The 20,459-nt window shown below is 36.3% G+C and overlaps 1 protein-coding gene across 2 annotated transcripts in view; it reads right to left on the reverse strand.

Moving 5' to 3' along the window:
- Positions 1-19,095, reverse strand: part of LOC108680046 (transcription factor hamlet) — a 60,987-nt gene extending 41,892 nt beyond the window's left edge. For both annotated transcript variants that reach the window (XM_047885639.1, XM_018168813.2), the window contains exons 1-2: positions 18,535-19,095; positions 6,319-8,396 (exon numbers count right to left, since the gene is read on the reverse strand). In XM_047885639.1, coding sequence (XP_047741595.1) covers positions 6,319-8,396; positions 18,535-18,577 — 2,121 coding nt within the window. In that variant the 5' untranslated portion in view covers positions 18,578-19,095. The remainder of the gene's footprint in view (positions 1-6,318; positions 8,397-18,534) is intronic.
- Between the last annotated feature and the right edge of the window lie 1,364 nt (positions 19,096-20,459).

Below are 20,459 nucleotides of genomic sequence, written 5' to 3' on the forward strand. Positions count from 1 at the left end.
ACTTGAAGTACTTTCAATAAAGACGGTGTTTTAGTGTACGAAAAATTTTCCTCCAGAGACACTGCTCGGCCAATTTGCAACAAAATTTCCATTTACTCTCAAAAAGACACAAATTATCTAACTATTTCACCAAAAGACGGAATAAAACGACTTTATTGCATGAAGAAATTAAAAAACTTTTTTGACTCTAAACACCAAACACGAAAAAACAGTATGTCCTTCACACAAAGACACTATAACACCTTATATGTATAACACCTGAGTGTTTTTGACGGTTAAATTACCCCTGATTTTGACGTTTAAATGACCATCAACTATTTTAACTATTTTTGAACTAATATTGGACCAGCATACTGCACACTACAGAGTCCTGACCCTAGATATTCCGACATAGAATATTCCTCGACATTTTAATTAACGAATTAATTAATTTTCGAAACCTACAAGGCTCCGGACTCTATTAACAAAGTCTTGAAGACCCTTAAAGTATTTACACAGAGTAGAAAACAATAAAACATCCTACACAAAAAAACTCAATGAAGGATGTCGTAGAGTACCTGCGGGATGCGCCCAACGCTCGCAATGAGTGTCATCGGACAAGGGTGAACGGTAGCCACGTACAATGATCCCTCCGATCCTTCGGTGATCGGTAATGAAGACGAAAAGGATTCGACAATCGCCGGTAATGAGACCCTGTGAAGAACAGCCGCAGGAAGCGCCAACACAAAAGAAATTCAAGCGCAAACACGACGAAAAGCAGCGCTTTTTTCATTAGATAAGAAAACAGAATTTTTTCTCATCAAACAAGATACAACATACAGCGTTTCTTTCATTAGATAAACAAACAGAATTTTGGGTCCATCAAAGAAGATACAGCATACAGCGCTTTTTTCAATAAATAAGAAAACTGAATTTTGTGTTCATGCATCAAACATGATAAAGCATGCAGCGCTTTTTCATTAGATAAGAAAACAGAATTTTGTGTCATCAAACAAGATACAGCAATAATCGTTTCAAATCAATAGTTTTTGCATTGAGTCACTCATTGCAGGTCAGTGAAATTGGTTATTGAAAGAAAAATTAGTGAGATTTGTCTGGCATCGCATACCAAATAAGTTCCATACGATGGTCAAGCAAACATGAATCATTTTCTAATAAATCGTTGCAAAAATTTATCAACGGGACCATGATGCTAAAGTTCCTTATTCCTCCGAATGTATTTTTGAAAATCTTTATTTCAGTTAAGTTGTAATTTCGAAAGTAAAATTTACATTCCGACTGAAATTAATGCTTTTCAGTATGAAGGTATATATTGTAGACGGCAGTAGATGAGAATTAGAATGAATTCGGGACAGAATTCTTAGATAACTGGAGTCGAAATAGCAAATTTATTCTTTCAGTTAAAAAAATGAAAATTTTCTGCATTAAAACATATTTCTCTGTTTCAATGTAATTAATATTTTTTCCAATAGATGTAGGTGCGAATCAAAAATAATGTAGACACACGACAAATACTAAAGGCTTTGTTTGACAGCAAGACCCCAATATACGAGTGTGTAGGCCGAGAAGCCTCTTAAGAGAAGGTGTCACAGATTGAACAATGTTATAGGCCTGCTCTACCCTCCAGACCGCAGGTGTGAACCTTCTGATTGACTCGTACGTTTTGAGGGCTTCAGCATCAAGTGGATGTGTGATTAGCTACGACATATGGAGATGTTCTCTCTATACATCTATCCATCCGTCGATCATGTCAATCTTTATTAGACATCATGACGATGAATTATGTGCCGAATAATGGTTTCATCTTTGCTTCCGGCACTTCTTGTATGTCATTAAGTGAACAAAAAACTTTCCCGTTAAGTTCAAAGTATACCTTTTTTCGGTGCTATCGATCTGATGTATTGACACTCAAAGAGAGAAGAAAAAACACAACATTTCAATGATACCATAAGTCATAAACTGACTTGCATACGTTCACGCATAAATAATTATAACAGCGAGGTGCTAATTCGTCGCTTACGAACCTACAGGCCGACTACAAAGGCAATTTCTACAAGCCAAAGAATAGACGTCACAAAGGATTTCTCCCAAAGAATAGCGGACACAAAAGATGCGCAAGGAGAGAATGGGATTCCACACAAGCATCGCCGCTAAACAATAGCGAGCAATCAGTGGGAGAATTTGCATTTAAACTTTGAACAGACTTTAATTATGAGTTATTGAAGACAATGACTTAACCTGTAGGTGTCGTAATGGCATTGCTGCAGAGGACAAGTTCTTCCGTGTGAAAATTTTAAAACAATTATGTGAATTCATCGTTGGGGTGTGTGTATAGAAGTGATATTAAAATGATAACAGTCAAGATTGCTTGATAATTGAAATAATACTCATTAATGCATAGTTCAAGAGGACCAACGTTTCCGGGTGGAAGTTTTTTAACGTAGAATATTTTTTTAGTAATCGTTCATTTTACGTTCATTTTATATTCGCCTGTAAAAATGTTTTAATTTAATAATATCTGATTTTGTACACACCCTCGTCCTGCTTGCTGGAGGTGACGTTTAAATGGTCAACTTCTTAATTGGTGTTCTAACGCTGGTATAATACTAAAAAATATTTAAAGAGCCTTTTATTTTGTAGGAATTAAAACTGGAAATATTGAGGAAGTAATATCAGTCAATTTATTGCGGAATAAATCAATCGAAAAATGGTCATTTTCTCAAATCACACAAGACGATTTGGTTGAATTTCAATCCTGCTTCACCGTTCAACATTCATATCACTGGTATTTTGTTACATTTTTTATCTCCTATATGGTTAGCATTAATATGCTTTTGACGTGTGAACTTTTTGTGTGGTCGTAACGATAATTTCTTGCACGTGAGATTACCTCAAGTCTCTATCGCAGCGTGAAATAAAACCATCACTGAGGACGGTTCGCGACCCATTACGTCCATCAGAAAGAGCTGCGTCATCGGCCAGCGATTAGAACATGTCAGGAACATGCATAGTGCAACGGTTTTTTTTGGCGTGCGATTTATGGCAGATTGCTTGTATGCAAGCCTCCTTGTCTGGCATCAATACAAGCGTAACAATGAGTTTGTAATTAATATTCACTGAAATTTGGAGCAAAGTGAAAATTTAACCTGAACTGTTTGACAAAAAGAGTGGTCATAAATTCCATGAGTGGCACCGAAAATTGAGCACGAATAAAATTATTTTAAATATTTTAAAACACATATATACACAAATTAAAAGCACGATAGAGGCCTTTATTTATCCGAAAATATTCCATTATCTGATACTATTTTTGGTCTTTCCTCTAAATTTAAGACAGTAATATCTCGGTCGGAAGTTCAGAGGTTGGTATGGAGACTCAGCAGTGAGGGAAGTGGTCATGGTCACGTCTGGTGATGTTAACGAAGACCGCAAAAGTGACACGTGTTTTGTCTCGCGGTTAGCAAGGAGATGTCACACTATGGGTCTCACCGATGTTGTTTCCATTCGTAAATGTATGCACATGAGGGGGTCTTGCCAATATGATTTGAAATAAATGCGTTCAGAATCGCAACATTTTTTGGCGTTTTCTTAATGAGGGTTAGGCCACCTGAGGGCTTCGAATTTTTAACAGACGCTGCTAAATATTCAGCAATTCACATCTTCGCGTTCACTTCTGCCATAACATTAGAAATTCTGCCTGCATTTAAATTGAATCACCGGTGTTATAGAATACCGATTTCGCACATTACCCGTAAAATAACATATTCCCTCCCCAGCATTTTACGTTATTCTTGATTTAAAATAAATGGGACCACAATAAATGTCCAGAATCATGGGACAGTTAAAAGACTTTAACGACGGGCGTCGGCGCTAAAGACGTCACCTTCGTAACAAAACTCTGTAACGATGCGTAATGGTGACACCCAAGATGTTCGAACCTTGGTAAATTCGAGGCAGACCACGAAAGTCGTTCCTTCCGCTGCCACCAGAGGGTCTTGCGGATATGGCCCTTGAGCGAAGATGATGCACAATTACACGCTGTGCTCCACTCATTAGCTGGACCATGTGGTTCAAGGGGAATGTCGAACTTACCACTCAAACTTACAATAATTATGTCCCAAACATCCTTAGTAATGAGTAACGGTAGTGGTTTCTTGAACTTCAACAATTCCTACCATTGAAAGAAATTAATCACAAAAATATCGAAAATTTCTGCGGCTATCATTTCGTATTTAATGAAGAATTGTTGCATAATTTTTGCATTCTAACTTCCAAAGTACGCAAGATGACCACTACGATACACTTATTCTTAGAAAAGTAGCATATAGAGCTTTACATGCGATGACTACCACTTAACTTCAGAAACATTTTGCCCACAAAACAAACGGTAAAACACTTGATCCTAATTACGTGTTCTCAAATTATCTTTCAAGCAGAACACCGCCGCCCCTCATGACGTCTTCCCTCACTCACTATTTATGGTCCAGCACGACCGTCTGTCCTGCGAGGGCCGAGATCAAGCGACTGTGTAATTGTCGTGTAACGAAGCGTTCAGGAAGCGGACGTTTTGCGGCCGACGCATCAGGGGAGCCCAGGCTAAATATGATGCACCAGAGATTTTGTTTCTCCTTGAACACATTTTTTGGATCCACTTAACCTGGCGATGAGTTGTTAATTGTTCGAAACTTTTCGCCTTCAGCGCAACTATCATTTTTCTCTCGTTAGGTAGGTCTTCGTAGAAGGTGATTCTACGTAGAAGGTGATTCAAAGTGTTCGCGATTTTAAATCTATTTATTTTAGCTTGCAGAATAGACGTGGATTCCACCAAACACATTGAACAGACATGAATTCTACTACAGAAGTACCAGTCTTGAACGCAACTGGTTTTCAAGTCCTATCGTCGTATTGGACTTGACAGATCACGGTTGGCGCTAAGTCACTCTACTTCATAAGTCCCCATTGAGAGATTTTCGCACGCTCGCCGCAGCGCGGTGCTGCGGTGCAACAAAGGCTCTTTCGTTGCCAAAGAGAATCGATTATTTGCCCGGGGCGGCCACCGCCAAATGTATAACAAACGGAAGAGCCAAAGAGCAAAGTCAAATAAGAGCATCGTGTGCTCTATTACTGTTGTTCCGGTTAACCTCTAGGCCTTCTGTGGTCCCCGCATGAGGCACGTCGTCCAATAATATGAGAGGGAATGTGTTCATTATCACGGCCAAAAAGGAATATCATTATGATACTAATGGAGCCTTGAAATTAATGGTGATTTATGTTACAGTAAAAAATGTATGATACATTGTCAGCAAGTAAAATAAACACCAAAATTAAGCGGTGTCTTGCACAGATTTGAAGAGTACGTAATAAATGCAGCTCGCATGAGTAACATTAAGTGAAATCTTTGGCCCCCGACAAGGACGTACCGTCATCTATCATCCCAATCAATCAAGTTCAAAAATTTCCTGACTATTTTGGTTAAATAATTGTGACACACAACTAAATTAGTAACAAGTGCTAATTGAAATTATCATGTGAAATATTTAACTCCATTTCATGCGCTGCGTTGAACTTTTTAACAAGCCGCTACAGTTGAACTTTAACAGCAGCCGCTAACGACCACTTCGCGTGACTACAGAAACGAGCAAATAAGCAAATGGCTATCGCGGGCCTAATGGCGATAAATGAATTATTTTCATATCATAGATTACATTAGATGCTAAAGCAACGGTATGGAGCGCTAACTAACATCACTAAACTAAGCAAACCTATGGCAAGTATCAAACAAATATAATTACCCTGAATATTCAATAATATCGGAAAGTTTAAAACTAGAACTGATTGAATACGCGTGTCTACTTGTGGGTAAGAATTTTGTTATATATCTACAAAATTGTAGTTAAAATAACTCGTTAAACCAGGGCTCAGTAATAATATTTGTATTAACAACAACCTCCCAGAATCACACTCAGAAGATGGAAGTATTAGGCCATTAGTAACATTTGGATCAATGCTTTGGACCGTTATGCGGACTCAGCGACTCGTCATTAAATTCAAATGCTTAATTTACTTGTAACACCAATTATTAGCGCATTAAGAACAACAAAATTAAACAATTACTACTTATTAATGGTTAATATGCATCATTATGTGGTGCGCGGTAGGTCCCTGGTGGTACGCGGGAACTGTACGGAAACTTCAGACAGCACGCGATGTCAACAAGTAACCCTGGTTTTAATGGTACCTCAAATCTCATATTTACTACCACATACAATTATTATATGCATGACTTCTTGTTAACATTGATAGTTAATTAGTACTCACCTGCCAAGCGAAGGAAGGATCTTTAGCCTCAGCAGTGAATTTGCCCATAAAAGGTCCATAACGCGCGCCTTTTGCCACTGAGAACTTCGCGAAGATTGCCAGTTTTGTTCCTCTGCCTGAAAAGTCATCCAAACTTGTCTCCAGATCACCGCTGACTGAATCACATCCTCCACGAACCTCCTTATCGCGTGATTGGTCGGAGGAACTGTAGAAGACTGCGTTTGTTTGCTTGTAATTGAATGATGTTTTTTCTTTGACTTGTAGCTCCGCCGGAGGAATCGACAACTGCTGAGTGATGAGCCTTTCGGTTGCAGCGTTTAATTCTGACGTCTGAGTTTCATTTGGAAGAGACGAATCAGGAATCGGATATGAAGTGCTTGATTCCGGGAATTTGTGATAAGAATTTTTTTCTGCGTCTCCGGGTAGAGCAATTTTCTTGTCATCCTGTGTGTTGTCTTTCATCTTGCTAGCAGCTTGGTTGCCGAACTGGTCGATATTTTTATCAAGAAAAGGCTCATGCTTGTCAGCGTGATTATTTTCGTTATGAATGTCGACAGAATGGTCATTTTTGTCACCAGCTGATGGAGAAATTAAATTCATGCCTAAAATATTCATCGGCGAAAACGACACTGAGTTGAAGAAACTGGATGGAGCTACGGTTATCCTGCTAGGATATTCCTGTCTAGGAAAAACATCAATCGAAGCATCGTCCTTCCCGTAAGCAAGATTGAACTTGTTTTTTGTCTTGTCTATTGCAGCCTGACTCCGTCCGTTCATCGTGGTTTGGGGGGTGAGTGGAGGAGAATTTTGTCCGGGGAAAAATACTTTGGAATCAAAACGTGGACGTTTATCACTGGACCGCTGCTGTTGAGACCTGAATTTTTGGTTGTTCTTATAGTAAGTATTGACAGGATCATCATCATCATCGTGGTCATCAGCCCCAGAGTCAGCATCATTATCCTGCGGTGAAGCAGACGCCGGTGATATGGACAAGTTGTTGGAGCGGTTGTGAGGTGACAAAGTGTGCGGAGGAGACAAAGTAACCATACTCGTACTGAAACAATTGTTACCTGTAGACGCTGATGGTGACGAAATTGTTAGGGTGGAAGGAGTAGAAGTGGAAGCATTTTGTATGTCATGCCCCGAACTGTTTTTCCTATTCAAAAAATCACGGGCAAGCAAATGGCTAATACTCATTCCGTTTAAATGATTCATTTTATTCATTAAAGTGTGAATGTCACCGAACGGTCCGCTGTTGTGAACAACATTTGCTTGATCAGTCATGAGTCTGTGGAGTGTACCGGCTGTGGTGTGGGAGTGATTCAGAGTGATGGCGCTTATACTTTCTTTCTTGAAATCATAATGAGATTCATCCATATTCTGTTCTGTTTTTATATCAACTTCATCCTTTATCTTTGATTCAATTGAATGCTTGGTTTCAATTCTGTCTTTTTCATGCTGACCGCTTGCCTCGTTGATTAAATCGCAACCTGGTTTCACCGTTGATTTGTCATTTTTGACATTTGTCTCATCAAGCTCTTTTTTCTCCGGGGATATTGTTAGAATTTTTTCAGCAGGAGAAACTTTTAATGAAAAATCGCCTATCTCTTTTTCTTCCTTAACATTTAACTTCAAGTCCGTTACTCGACAATCTGATACCTCGTGTGAATTGTTCAGCTTTTTAACTGGTTTTGAACGTAATGCTTCGACAGAATATTCAATTTTATTGATGTCTGTTGAACTAGAAATGTCTTCGGCGTATGGATGCAAGTTGTTAGAATTGATCGTGAAACTTTCATCGTGCTTATTTTTACGTGAAAACTTTGTTATTAATTTTGGAAATTTGTTAGTTTCCATATATTCATCAATGAATATTTTGCGGGAATTGTCTTCTTTTAGCGGAAACTCTTGTGTAAGTCGGGATGGGGGTGACGATGGGGCGGTGTTTAATGGTGGCGTGCTCGGTGATAGTGAGCGTGGTGAACTGGAATCTTCGTGTGGTGCAGAAGCGTCATCACTAACTTCACCACACAAGTCTCTGAAGTTGCTGGGACCTCCGGTCACTTCATCGCCTGGTCCTGTACGCAGTAGAAAGTTTTTTTTAATTTTAGGTTTTGGAACATAATATTCAATTGTAATAAAATATTTTTTATAAGTTTTATTAATTGATTATTTTTAATAATATTTTTTGTAAGTTTTATTTATTAATTTTATTGCTACAAAAATCTATTACAATAAAATAAAATCATTCATCTATATACGTATATTTAGGAATAACCATAAGTAATGAAAATGTGATTAAAAAATTTATAACTATAATCTTAATTTATTTTATTACAACAACTTTTTAGATATCAGAATGAATATAATTACGATTTTCAAGCTCTTCTGAATATTAAACTAAAATTTTATAACTAGAAAAGGTGAGTCCATTTATTCGAATTTTATATGCGTAATTATTTTCTAATTTTGATATTATAAGGCAAGGGATTAATTTAGAAAATTTTTATTGCTCCTGTAACACCAAAAGTGCAATAATACATTGTTTCTATAAACTTATCATAATTCTTATTCTGTCTTTCGTCAATGTTCCGTTTACATTTAATTTGTTGTAATCTTATTAGCTATTCACTTGAAGCTGTCTATTCATTTGTCTGTATGATGTATTAAGCGACTGATAAGGCAAGAGCCATAAAGAGGCCCTAGGTGGTCTTATAAATAATGTATCAAATGCAGAATACAAGCTTTATTTAATTTCGCTATTAGGGGATTAGTCTCATCACATTAAAATCTCAAGTTCATTAACTTCGCTTCACCGGAAAATTAAGACAATTTTTATTGTCTTAACTACGTATATTATTGTCCCAACTTTGGTGACGTCTGTGCCAAATTATGAACATATTGTTAATATATCATTATTTAAGATTTTCAATCAGTCATTATTGACGTTCCTAAAAATACCTGGAAAAGATTTAATTTTACATGCAAATTTTTATTGCCAGATTTCATTAATATTTTCCGTTTCCAATTACTGTGAAACTACGAAAATTAGAACAGGTCTATTCTGTAAATTAAACGAACATACATGAAACTCATATATGGCATCAACATACATAAATGACATTAGTTCCGAGATCTTTTAAACTACATTGCAATCATTAAAAATAGGTACAACTTGTATAAAAAATGTAACCCGATTGATTAAAACGTCAAGCACTCAATAAATATTCACCGCAGTGGACACTAGTTTGATAAGCTTTCAGCTTTTTATTATTTCTTGAAATAGGCCTGAATGAAATCCAAATTGAAATTTCAGAGTTGGGTGACATCTGATTTAAGGGCAGGGGCAGAGATCGATAGATCCGTTCGCGGGATCGGATTAGCAGCTACGTTCTATGGACGATTATCGCTGATTATCGATCCCATTGCTGGCCAGACCGGCTGCTCCTTCACAGACTATGGGCAAATGCAAACAAAAATGAAGAATCTCGCACCAAAGACCAAGTCAGTATAGAAAACATGAAGTCTTATTAACTTATGAACAGATTTTAGAAGACATTAAGAACACATATTATACTTTTAACACATTTTTCCGAGCTGAAACGAAAACGAAAATAATGACTTTGCATTGCAAATTTCTCAGAGTTTTTTATTTTCATTTCGTTTAACTTTTCTCCCATCACAGTGGACGAAAAATGGGGAAGAGACTTGAGCATTAAAAGTCCAAAGTAAGGCAGAAATTCAATGAGAAGATCAAATTATTCCTTAACCTTCCTTCCTCTTGGTTAATGACAGTATTTTTTCACCTATCCATGCCATTGGAAATTTTGTGACGTAATAAACCCATCTGATTAAGGCAAATATCGTAAAATTTTAGCATTTGATACCACATGATGCAAAAAAATAATAAATGGCTGCCAGAACAATATGTTTCCCTAATTTATTGAAAGCAGTATCGCGCTGTGCGAAAAAAAAGTTCAATAAATTTATTCACCCTGATTTATCTAAAAAAATACGGCCATATTGCGCATATGGGCGTTCGGTATTCAGATTAACCCGGTCGCGGTTGGCTTAAATCTGCCGCCCTTGAAAAGCAGATGCGAAGTAGATTATTTTTACGCTTGATGGGCTGCAAGTTGGTCTATTCATGGGGTTGAAAATCAAGACCAAGAAGGGGACTCTAAGTCAACAGCAAGGACTTGATCCTTAGACGTAAGGACGCAATCCATAGTTCGGTGATGCGCGAAAATCAGGCACACATCAAATGCTCGATGTATTTCAATACAACGCTGGTTTTGTTTGAAGTTACTTATTAGCTGTTATATATAAAGGAAATAATAAAGCAAGATTTAATTTCGCTGGCAACGCAATAAAATTAAGATATTATTATGAAATAAAAATAATTTTTGCGAGATATAATTTTCAGTTTGTGAGGAAGGGGCAGGTCAGGGTCACCATATTAATAATTATTTCTGCCAGTACAAGTTAATGATTAATTGATTAATTACAAGAAAGTTAGTGATCATAGTATCACACAGTATTTATTCTAACTTTAGGGCAACTATACTTATTTACAAAATCAAACTTTATATCCATGTCTTCGAAATAAGACAATACAAATGAGACAAACCGCTGCTGAACCTCTAACTCGTCTTGAGTTAACATAGTCAAACTGTTCATTCAGTTTGAATTCAAAAATTTCTAAGAAATAACAAAGGAAAATTTGGTAAAAATTAGAAAATTACTATAACATGAGCTGACAAAATAACAACGTATTTTAAGAATCGAAAATTAGTTTTAATGTTTGATTTGCAATTGACTTGTATATTAAAGACTTTTCCGAGTAACTTTCTTCACAGTCTCTATTGAAATAAAAGGTATTCGCAGAGTCACGTATAGTTCGAGAACATCAGTGAAATGGAGGATACTCTTCAGTTACACTGTTAGAAAAATTACCGTTAACGGTATTATACCGGCGTTTCAGTGGCCGGTCGGCACGTGAAAAGAAACACCGTGTCGCCGTTTTTATTCTAATTTAACACTAGAAATCCGTAAAACATCTGATGAAAACGGCGCAACAGTTTATTTTCACGGTGTGACCGGCCACTAGAACGCCAGTGGGACCGTTTTTTCATCGTTTTTTCTAACAGTGTACCTAATCCAATCCTCGGGGAAACAAAGGATACCTTCCCCGTTAAATATCAATTCTTGATTAAATAAAGGATACTCTCCCTGTTACCTAGTCCATTCCCCGGTGCAACAAAGGATACTCTCCCCTTTACATATCAATTCCTGTTGAAATAAAGTATACTTTCCCCGTTACATAAAAATTCTTGTTTAAATAAAGTATACTCTCCCCGTTACATATCAATTCTGTTGAAATAAATGATACTCTCCGAGTTACCTAGTACAAACCCCGGTGAAACAAAGGATAAACTCCCGTTACATATTAATTCTGTTGAAATAAAGGATACTCTCCGAACAGCGTGGTTATAACAGTCCTTTTTATAAATAACAAACAGGAGTGCAAATTTAGTTCCAATATGAGGACAAAATGGAGCATACGAACCAAGTCTCAGAATCTCCATACACTGCGAACAATAGCATGAACGGACATTCTGTTTAGGATGCCCTCGTTCAGTCTCCCCTCTATATGTTCATTGAAGCATTTAACAAGCGTGGTGAGGGTTCGATACCCGATGCCTCTAACATAAAATCAATGACACTGCCATTCTCTAGTCCCCCCTAATATCTCCTAATGTCTTACTACCCCGGCACCGTTTATCATAGCCCATTACCGCTTCATTGACACACAAACTGGCGCACGCTTTTGTTCCTTTTTGCAGCCGCTACTGTATATTGGTGCTAAAAAACTCGCTCTCTGGGACTCCGGTCTGAAGCGTCCCTGTAGCGGCCATTTTTGAGGGTGTTCTACCCCAGGGCAGACTGGATGGTTCTATTAATCAAGCTCAAATGAGTGACTAATATCGTATTGCTACATAATTGTATTTATCAAGAGCATTTATTGATGAATTAAACTGTCCGTTTCGCTGATGGTTTTTAATGAAAATAAAGGCTTTTGGCTGATGAGTAACTGTAGTAAACTATTCTTGTAAATGTAATTAATCCTAAAATGAATGATTTGAGATGTCAGGAAATTATGAAATTATGATTCGTACTATAGGGTATTGGGTATTTATGTTCGATGAATAAAATGATGCGTAATATAATCGGACCTGAGGGTGACGAATGACTTAGTGAGTGAATTCAGTAGTTTCTAAATTAAAATATTATTATTAACATGGTACGTGAAAAAAATCTATAATATTTCTGCGATTGAGTTTCCGTGACGTTCAGAACCAGAAGTTAGGAAAACATCGAGGTTATCGATTAATGAAAATTCATTCAGCATTATTCAATATACTTGTTGAACTTCTAAGATAATTCTCGTTTAATCGTAGGTATAGTCTCTGTGATTTAATAATTTTGTGAACAAATAGGGTTTTCCGAAAAGATCGATGCGGCGCACTCGAAACAAAAGTTTTCCAATACTTGAAAAGAATATGTTAAACTTTGTCAAAAAAAATGGTAGTCCCGATGAGATCGTAATCTGATTTCCATGCAAATATTTAAGTCTCAGGAACATTATGGTACAAGCATGTGAATGCTTCTTTTTCTGGTTCAGAACCTCAAAAAATAATTACGAAATCTAAATTCAAATTCCCAACCCTTATTTAAATCAATCTATAGTCATCCAGTCAGTAATGCAGAACACGAGCACCCATGTTTTTATGAACATCAGGCCCCGCGCTCCGCGCCCCGTACGCAAAACCGTCCGGAAAATTGTACCCGGATTAGAGTGGTGGTGATTCTTGAGGGTGGTGTGATGATGGCGATTGGTTGGGTAATATCTTGGAACTAAAGTAAACCGCAGTGACGACCGTTGAGTGATGTTACGTGGATATGCTTCAAATTTATGTTTTGCAACAGGAGCATTTTGTTTACTTGCTTCTAAAGTCCAAGCCCACTAATTTCCTACTTTGGTTTTGAAAAAAAACGACCGAATTTGCTGACGAAAATTTTACTATGTCTTATCTCATATTAATCTTTATTGTATTCCTAATAAAACATATATTTAATCACGAAACGAGTCCAGAATGAGAGGAGAAGCAACTATAGAGAGAAAGAGATGAGAGTTGAGAGGCTCAAAAAAGAGGGAAAGAGATAAGTAACTAGAGAGAAATAGAAGAGAGTTGAGAGGCTCAAAAAGAGGGAAAGAGATGAGAGTTAAGAGGCACAAAAAGAAGGAAAGAGATGAGAGAAAGCAACAAGAGAGAAAGAGATGAGAGTTGAGAGGCTCAAAAAAGAGGGAAAGAGATGCGAGAAAGCAACAAGAGAGAAAGAGATGAGAGTTGAGAGGCTCAAAAAAAAGAGGGAAAGAGATGCGAGAAAGCAACAAGAGAGAAAGAGATGAGAGTTGAGAGGCTCAAAAAAAAGAGGGAAAGAGATGCGAGAAAGCAACAAGAGAGAAAGAGATGAGAGTTGAGAGTCAGTTCATCAACTCGGGGTAGTGATTGACTGATGGTTTCTTCCCTGTTAGCTGACGCCGGGGCCCACAACTGACGTTTGCGGATACAAAATGAAAATATTTCTTGAGATTTTTTTTGTTTTACTGGATATTTTTCTATATTCATTTATATTTTCTGATATTTATGTTATCTCGTGTTATTTTTCGATTTCTAGTCATGATTCGCTTCTGCCTTTCTTAGAAAATAATATCATAAGAATGTCATATGATGAAAAGCTGTTATGAGCATTTTCCTGATATATTTCTTGTAAATAAGATTTTTATATTAATTGAGAGTAAATTAAGTCAACAATAAGTCATGATTATAAATGAAAATTAATAATTTTCAAGTGATTTTATTCGAGAATCTAATGTAACCTGGTGAAATTCGATTCGTTCAACTCGACAAAAATGCCCAACGGTATAAAAAAAATAATATGTCAAATGAGGAGACTCAAAGCAAAATAGTGAGAAGTAAAGGATTAAAAATTAACTCCATGAAATTTTAATGCGTAAGTTAAAATCCGTCTTAATTAAATGTAGAGAAGACCACAAAAAAATACGAATGTTGAAGAGTCGCCGAGGCAACTTAACACGATCGACGGCAACGTAAACGTAAAGAAAAAATGTAGACAAAACATGAAGAAGGCGATGAGAAGAAAACGGCGCAACGCCCCCTCCAACTCCCCAGGGAACGACGCAGGCTTCCTGGTAAACAGATCAGCGGTAAAACGCACCGAAAACAAAGAAAAACGCTTTTTTGAAATAACTAAAAAAATTATCTAAAATATATCAATCGGTTCCGGGAAACAATTTGCTAATGACGGTTTTTTTCTCGTATAAACATCATTTGATGCACAGAATCATACCTTATGTTATATTATAGAGAATATTGTAGACGATGCTTCTAAACTTCTCTTGCAACTCCTCAATATCAAACGAAGCCGTATGGAAATAACACAGCATTTAATAATGATATTTACTGAACAGACTCATAATATCTGCAAATTCGCCTGCTCGACTGGTGAACTCAGCGCCAAGCGAATTCTTTTCTTGTGCATCATTGAAATAAACATTGCACGGATCTCACATTCATTTGATTCAAATGAATATGATTAGCATATAAAAAAGTATCAGTTGGCTATTTCGATACTGTTTATGTGAATAATACAGGCGAACGCTTAATCATATGTGAGAAATCTCTAAGTGAACAACGTTTCTAAGTGAACAATATTTCACATTCGTTAATTCTATTAGTGAACCATTCCTCACGAACCAAATATGTCCCTGTATATCTCATTTCCTGCACTCGTATTCGATTAACCAGTAATGTTACAGACCAGGTCTAGTCTGGTGTGTTTGTGAGCGTGTTTGCCCTGTTTGAGGGATGTCTCCAAGAACAAATGATTGTTGAGTCCTAATAGATTCGTAGACACGGAACTGGCGGTCATCCCAGCCGACAGCACGATTCCGTGTGCGTTCTGTGGTATATAGGCCTATATAGGACCGGCCAGAATACCTTTTGTGTCCAGCCATGAAAACGGATAAAGATGGTCCCTGTATGCAGTTGAATCATTCATAGGTTCATGGCGGTCCACAAATTAAGTGAAGCTCTCGGAAATACTGAAGTCAAACATGTCGAACGATTCATAGACTTATTACGACTCTAAAACTAATTCATGATTGGTGAATATTTTCTTTGTGAATTTTCAAATACTTATGCAAGTATCCAAGCTGTATAAAGAGCTCGTGTCAAAGAAGCCCTAAACGTTTGAATAATTTCATTGCAATGACAGCATTCCTTTTATTATTTGTATTTTCGATGGAATATATTGAAGGAAATTGAACCTATAAAGTTTTCATGTTTTTCTTAAGAATACTTCGAGCCTGTCAAATTGTTCACTTGTTTCATCTATGTTTGTCTCCCAATAAAAGTTGATTTATTTGTTCTTGAACGAAAGAAATTATACTTATTCGAGTCCATCGAACAATATTAGGTATTAATGAAGGTACCACTACCACTATAGTATGTTACACAAAAAATAGATAGGTATAGATTTGATCAACATTTTACTCTGAGAGGATCAACATTTTACTCTGCGCGTGTAGATGGAACATTGACCAGCAAATAACACAGTTCAGTCCCATGTAACTGTGACGAAATTCGTGACTATACCTAATGCTGTACGATCGTTACAAATGCGAAGTTCCAAGGTCAGAATGTGATCGAAGAAATTGTTATTGGAGTTCAATGCAGTGGTTATCATGGCGTCCAAATGACTTGGTGAAAACTGCAATCAAAGAAATCTAGAAACTTTATTAATCAAGATCGTGTATTCAAATATTCAACTAGCTAGCAGAGGACACGCTTTCTTTGTTATGTGTGGTCGATGAACAGCTGTACTGCCTATCTAATAATTTCTGATAAAACTTCAGCGTCAGTTAATTATATATCGTGCACGCGATAATATACTCTGTTTTTATCGTAATAAAATCACTAATTAAGTAATATTGTTTAATTAGTGGGGCCAGATATTTGGAGGTATTGTGTTATGTTTAAAAAAATCAACACAATTCAACGAAATCACTTTTAAAATGGAAAATAAGTGATATTAAAATTATGATATAAGGATTAATTTCTTAATTATATTGACCTAATAAAACTAATCTACAAATATTTAGTACGACGTATGAAAATGCAATTTTTTAATTGAGAAAAACATCGAAACATTGGACTTCGACTTATACAATCGCTGTCTCCTTTGCTAGTATAATTAACACTAATTAATGTTTCTGAATGTCTCCCACTAATTAAATTATAATCATTTGTCAAGTTTAAATTTATGTTTTTACAACCAACATTTTTGCTGCTCATGGATATTTACAAGCTATATTTTCAGTTCATTGTTATCCGAATACCTCACAAAAATAATGTTCTCATAACAACTTGAATTTCACAGCAAAGAATAAATTAGGAACGACATCCCGCTTTAAGGCTGTACGTTCTTCACCACCGAGTTGATCGCTTAAATAATATTTAATATTCAACACAGGTAAAATTTTAATCATCCACTTGCCGTGACCTCAATCAAAACTTTTGATCCACACTTCATCGGACACTTATGATACAATTCATATGTCAAAGACTTTAAATAAAGTTCTTTCTGGTTTGGGTTCAGTTAGATGAGCTCCTAAAACAACTAAGTTGAAATATCCAAAATATTTTGTTCAGCATTCAACTCATGTGCTGTGGTCATGCATATTGCGCAGCAAATGTCAAGAAAAAAAATTTTTCACTCGCAAAAAATTAAAATGAAAATTAATTTTAAAACGTAATTCCTTAACGAAGACTTTTAAAAAACTTCAAAATATTTTTAACGACTTAATTAATAGCTGTTATGCGTTTGAGATCAACGGGATATGCAGCAACGATTCAATCTAGCTGCAGGAACAGTTCTCCAATTTTTTAAATATGATTTACGTTATTATTTTAGCAGTCAAATCCAGCTATCTTGATCTGAGAACCAATACTACCTTCACTTTCCTAATAATTGGATGTTAACCACCTTAAATCGCATTTTTCCGTCAATTTATCTCCAAAACTTGAATCAAATCTTAAATCGATTGACGCTTGTCATTTGCACTAATCGATCTAAGTAACTTAGATATCTCGTTATTTAATCACCAATAATCTAGATAGATCAATTCCTGCACTCCGAGCAACTCTGTATAAGAAATCACCCCGTATGCCACAACATGTACACCAATCTATGTAAATTAGCCGGGCCCCAATTACCCCTACAAACGCAGTCAATACTTCTGCCACTGTGCAAACTTCCCGTGATACCAGAGACCGGTGAGTCGATGTCAAATGAACATAAGCTTAACTTTATGTCCAAAGACATGCATCAATACATAGATAAGATCAAACGAATTTGCCGATGGTAATATTAAGATGTTGACCGGATGATTAGAGACGGAAAATCGATATATTTGTTAGATATTGAACGGTTAGGTACGCTGCTGATACTCATTATTGAAGACCGGTACATGTATATGTGTTTCGCAACAATTTAATGTAAATCTAATGAAAATAATAACAAAAGTTCTGCTACTAATTATTGAGATACTGTACGTTTTGAGTTGAATTGAATTAATTAATTATTAATTGATATAATTTAAAGAAATGAAAACAAAATGGGAAATTTGCCTTATCAGGAAATTCTCTTCACCTTAAATAGTTCATATCATCGTCTCAAAAATGAACTGAGTTTGTGAAATCATCATGCAAACCATGCATGTTGAAGAACAAAAGAATTATCTGTTTAATTTCCAAAGATTCAACAACATGAGTTATCGTTTTCCAGTTTATTTTCAAATTATTTTTCCATGCAGAAGCCGTTTGAAAATATCAGGAACGAATTGTAAAAAGTACAACAATTACTTAAAAGCACTGAAAAATTATTATTAAATTTGTTTGATAATGAAAACCGAAAAATGAAACCTTAACATAATTGTTACATTGAAAGCCTATACCGTAATAAATAAAGTGTAACGGTACTTGACTCAATGGGGATATAAATAGTGAATTAAAATAAATGTCTAATATCACGCAAATATTTCTTCTAGATAAGGAACTTAAGACTCACCTACACTCGTGGATGCAACGCCAACTTGAAGTAATGAAGTCATGTTATGTGTCTTCAATAGATTTTCTTCATACAGTGCAGTCCATCATTAAATTAAATCAAACAAGATTTTAATTGGCAATACAGCTGGCTCAGCAATTAATAGCACCAGTTTATTTTCGATTGCATGAAAAGACAAGAATTTCTTGCTGAAATTCGCTGCTCCAACTTGTTTAAAATATTTTTGGGGCAATTACGGACCAGCTCAGGTAGAGGTACGACTTTGATTTGCATCACTGAACGCCAACTTAAATTTCTTGTTAAGTTCGCTTAAGTTTTTTATTTGACACTTGATGTCGTTTGGCACATAAGTTACAATATCACAATACTGTTCAATTCATAGTCAATTATATAGCATCAAAGTAGACCCTAAACAACCTTGTCTCTCACTTTTTAAAAAAAGGTAACTTTCATTGCATATGCCGGGCATCAGATCTAAAATCAAACGTGTTCATCATTCGCATCCGAATTCGTCCGATGGAAACTCTAGGAACTGTAAGTATTAAGTTATGAAAAGTTTAGGAACTTATTCTGTTATCAACAAAATATTCATTCAATTATTTTAATGTTTAATTTAAACGTAGATAAATATGAAATTCGCTTCATAAGCATAAAAATTCAGTTCAAAGTGACAAATAATTTTGTTTTCAAAACAATAGTCCAAATCCTGCAACAAGCGTAAATGTTCATTCTATAATTTATTCTTAATTCTGAAGAATGCATCTAATTCCTGTAAATATCTCCGATTTTCTGTTCAAAAGCAAGAGTTCCAGAGTGAAACGTGCGGCAAGGAGCAGCACATATCTCCTAATAACTAACGTCGCGTATGATCCAGCACAGAGCAAAACTATCCTCACTCGCTAGACAATATTGACGCCCGCTTATGTTAGAATCTAAGATCATGGCTTAGGGTTCACGTTATGCTCAGTGTCAGTATTCTAGTCACGTTCGGCCACAATCCTGCTGGTACCAGACTAGGACTGGAGACGGTCAAGTTTTGGACTGAACGTGCGGCACCGACAGGGCGTGTACAGCACAGACGAGGGCGGTGCAAAAGGCGGACCGCGGCACAAGCTATGCGTTCCGCACTCGGGAATATAGCAGCCTGGGAGGGCTTCAAAGCTAGACAAGGTGGCCTTTCATACAATAGGGAGTAAACCTATAGCAGGAGGAGTCATCCTCGCTGAAAAAGGCAAGTTTCTTAAATGAAGTTATTGCGAATTACGCATATTGTTTATCACTAGGTGTGTGCGCCTTACATCTCGAGACCAGTCTCACCCTAGACCATCAGCATTGATTAAACACGGAGCATATCATGTACAGGCGCAACTCCACGCCCAATTCACCGTGTGATCTGCTCGAGGTTGCGTGCTCGATTTAGCAATCACACCACAGCATCCGTTATTGCTGGCAGGGAAGGTGCGCTTCGGCACCTAGGATGCTCGGTATACTATGAAGAAAGTAGTTTTAGGGATTGAAATATTGAAACATTTTTTGGTATACTATGCGTTGAAATTTCAACGAATATTGGGATTTAACTGTATATGTAATTGAATTATGTAATGTAATGATGTAATTAAATTGAAAATTGAGGTTACTCAGTTAGACATAGAGAGTTCATGATTAGAACTTTAGAAGTTGACTAAATTATTCCTGGTAGTAGATATTTACGTTGATGAAGATACTATGCATATTTTCAGCAAATTCAATTCCGATTTACTAACGTTTCTGTTCATTTAATTCTGTCTCAAGTCATGATTATAAAATTCGGTCTTAAATTTATTCTGATCTCCTTATAGCCTTCGATTATTGTACGTTATTTTGAATTTTACTACACCCCTATATTGATATCTAAAATATATACTTTACATTAATCTTTTCTTCAA

The sequence above is a fragment of the Hyalella azteca genome, unplaced genomic scaffold (assembly GCF_000764305.2).
Source record: "Hyalella azteca isolate HAZT.00-mixed unplaced genomic scaffold, Hazt_2.0.2 contig2632, whole genome shotgun sequence".
NCBI classification, from domain to species: Eukaryota; Metazoa; Arthropoda; class Malacostraca; order Amphipoda; family Hyalellidae; genus Hyalella; species Hyalella azteca.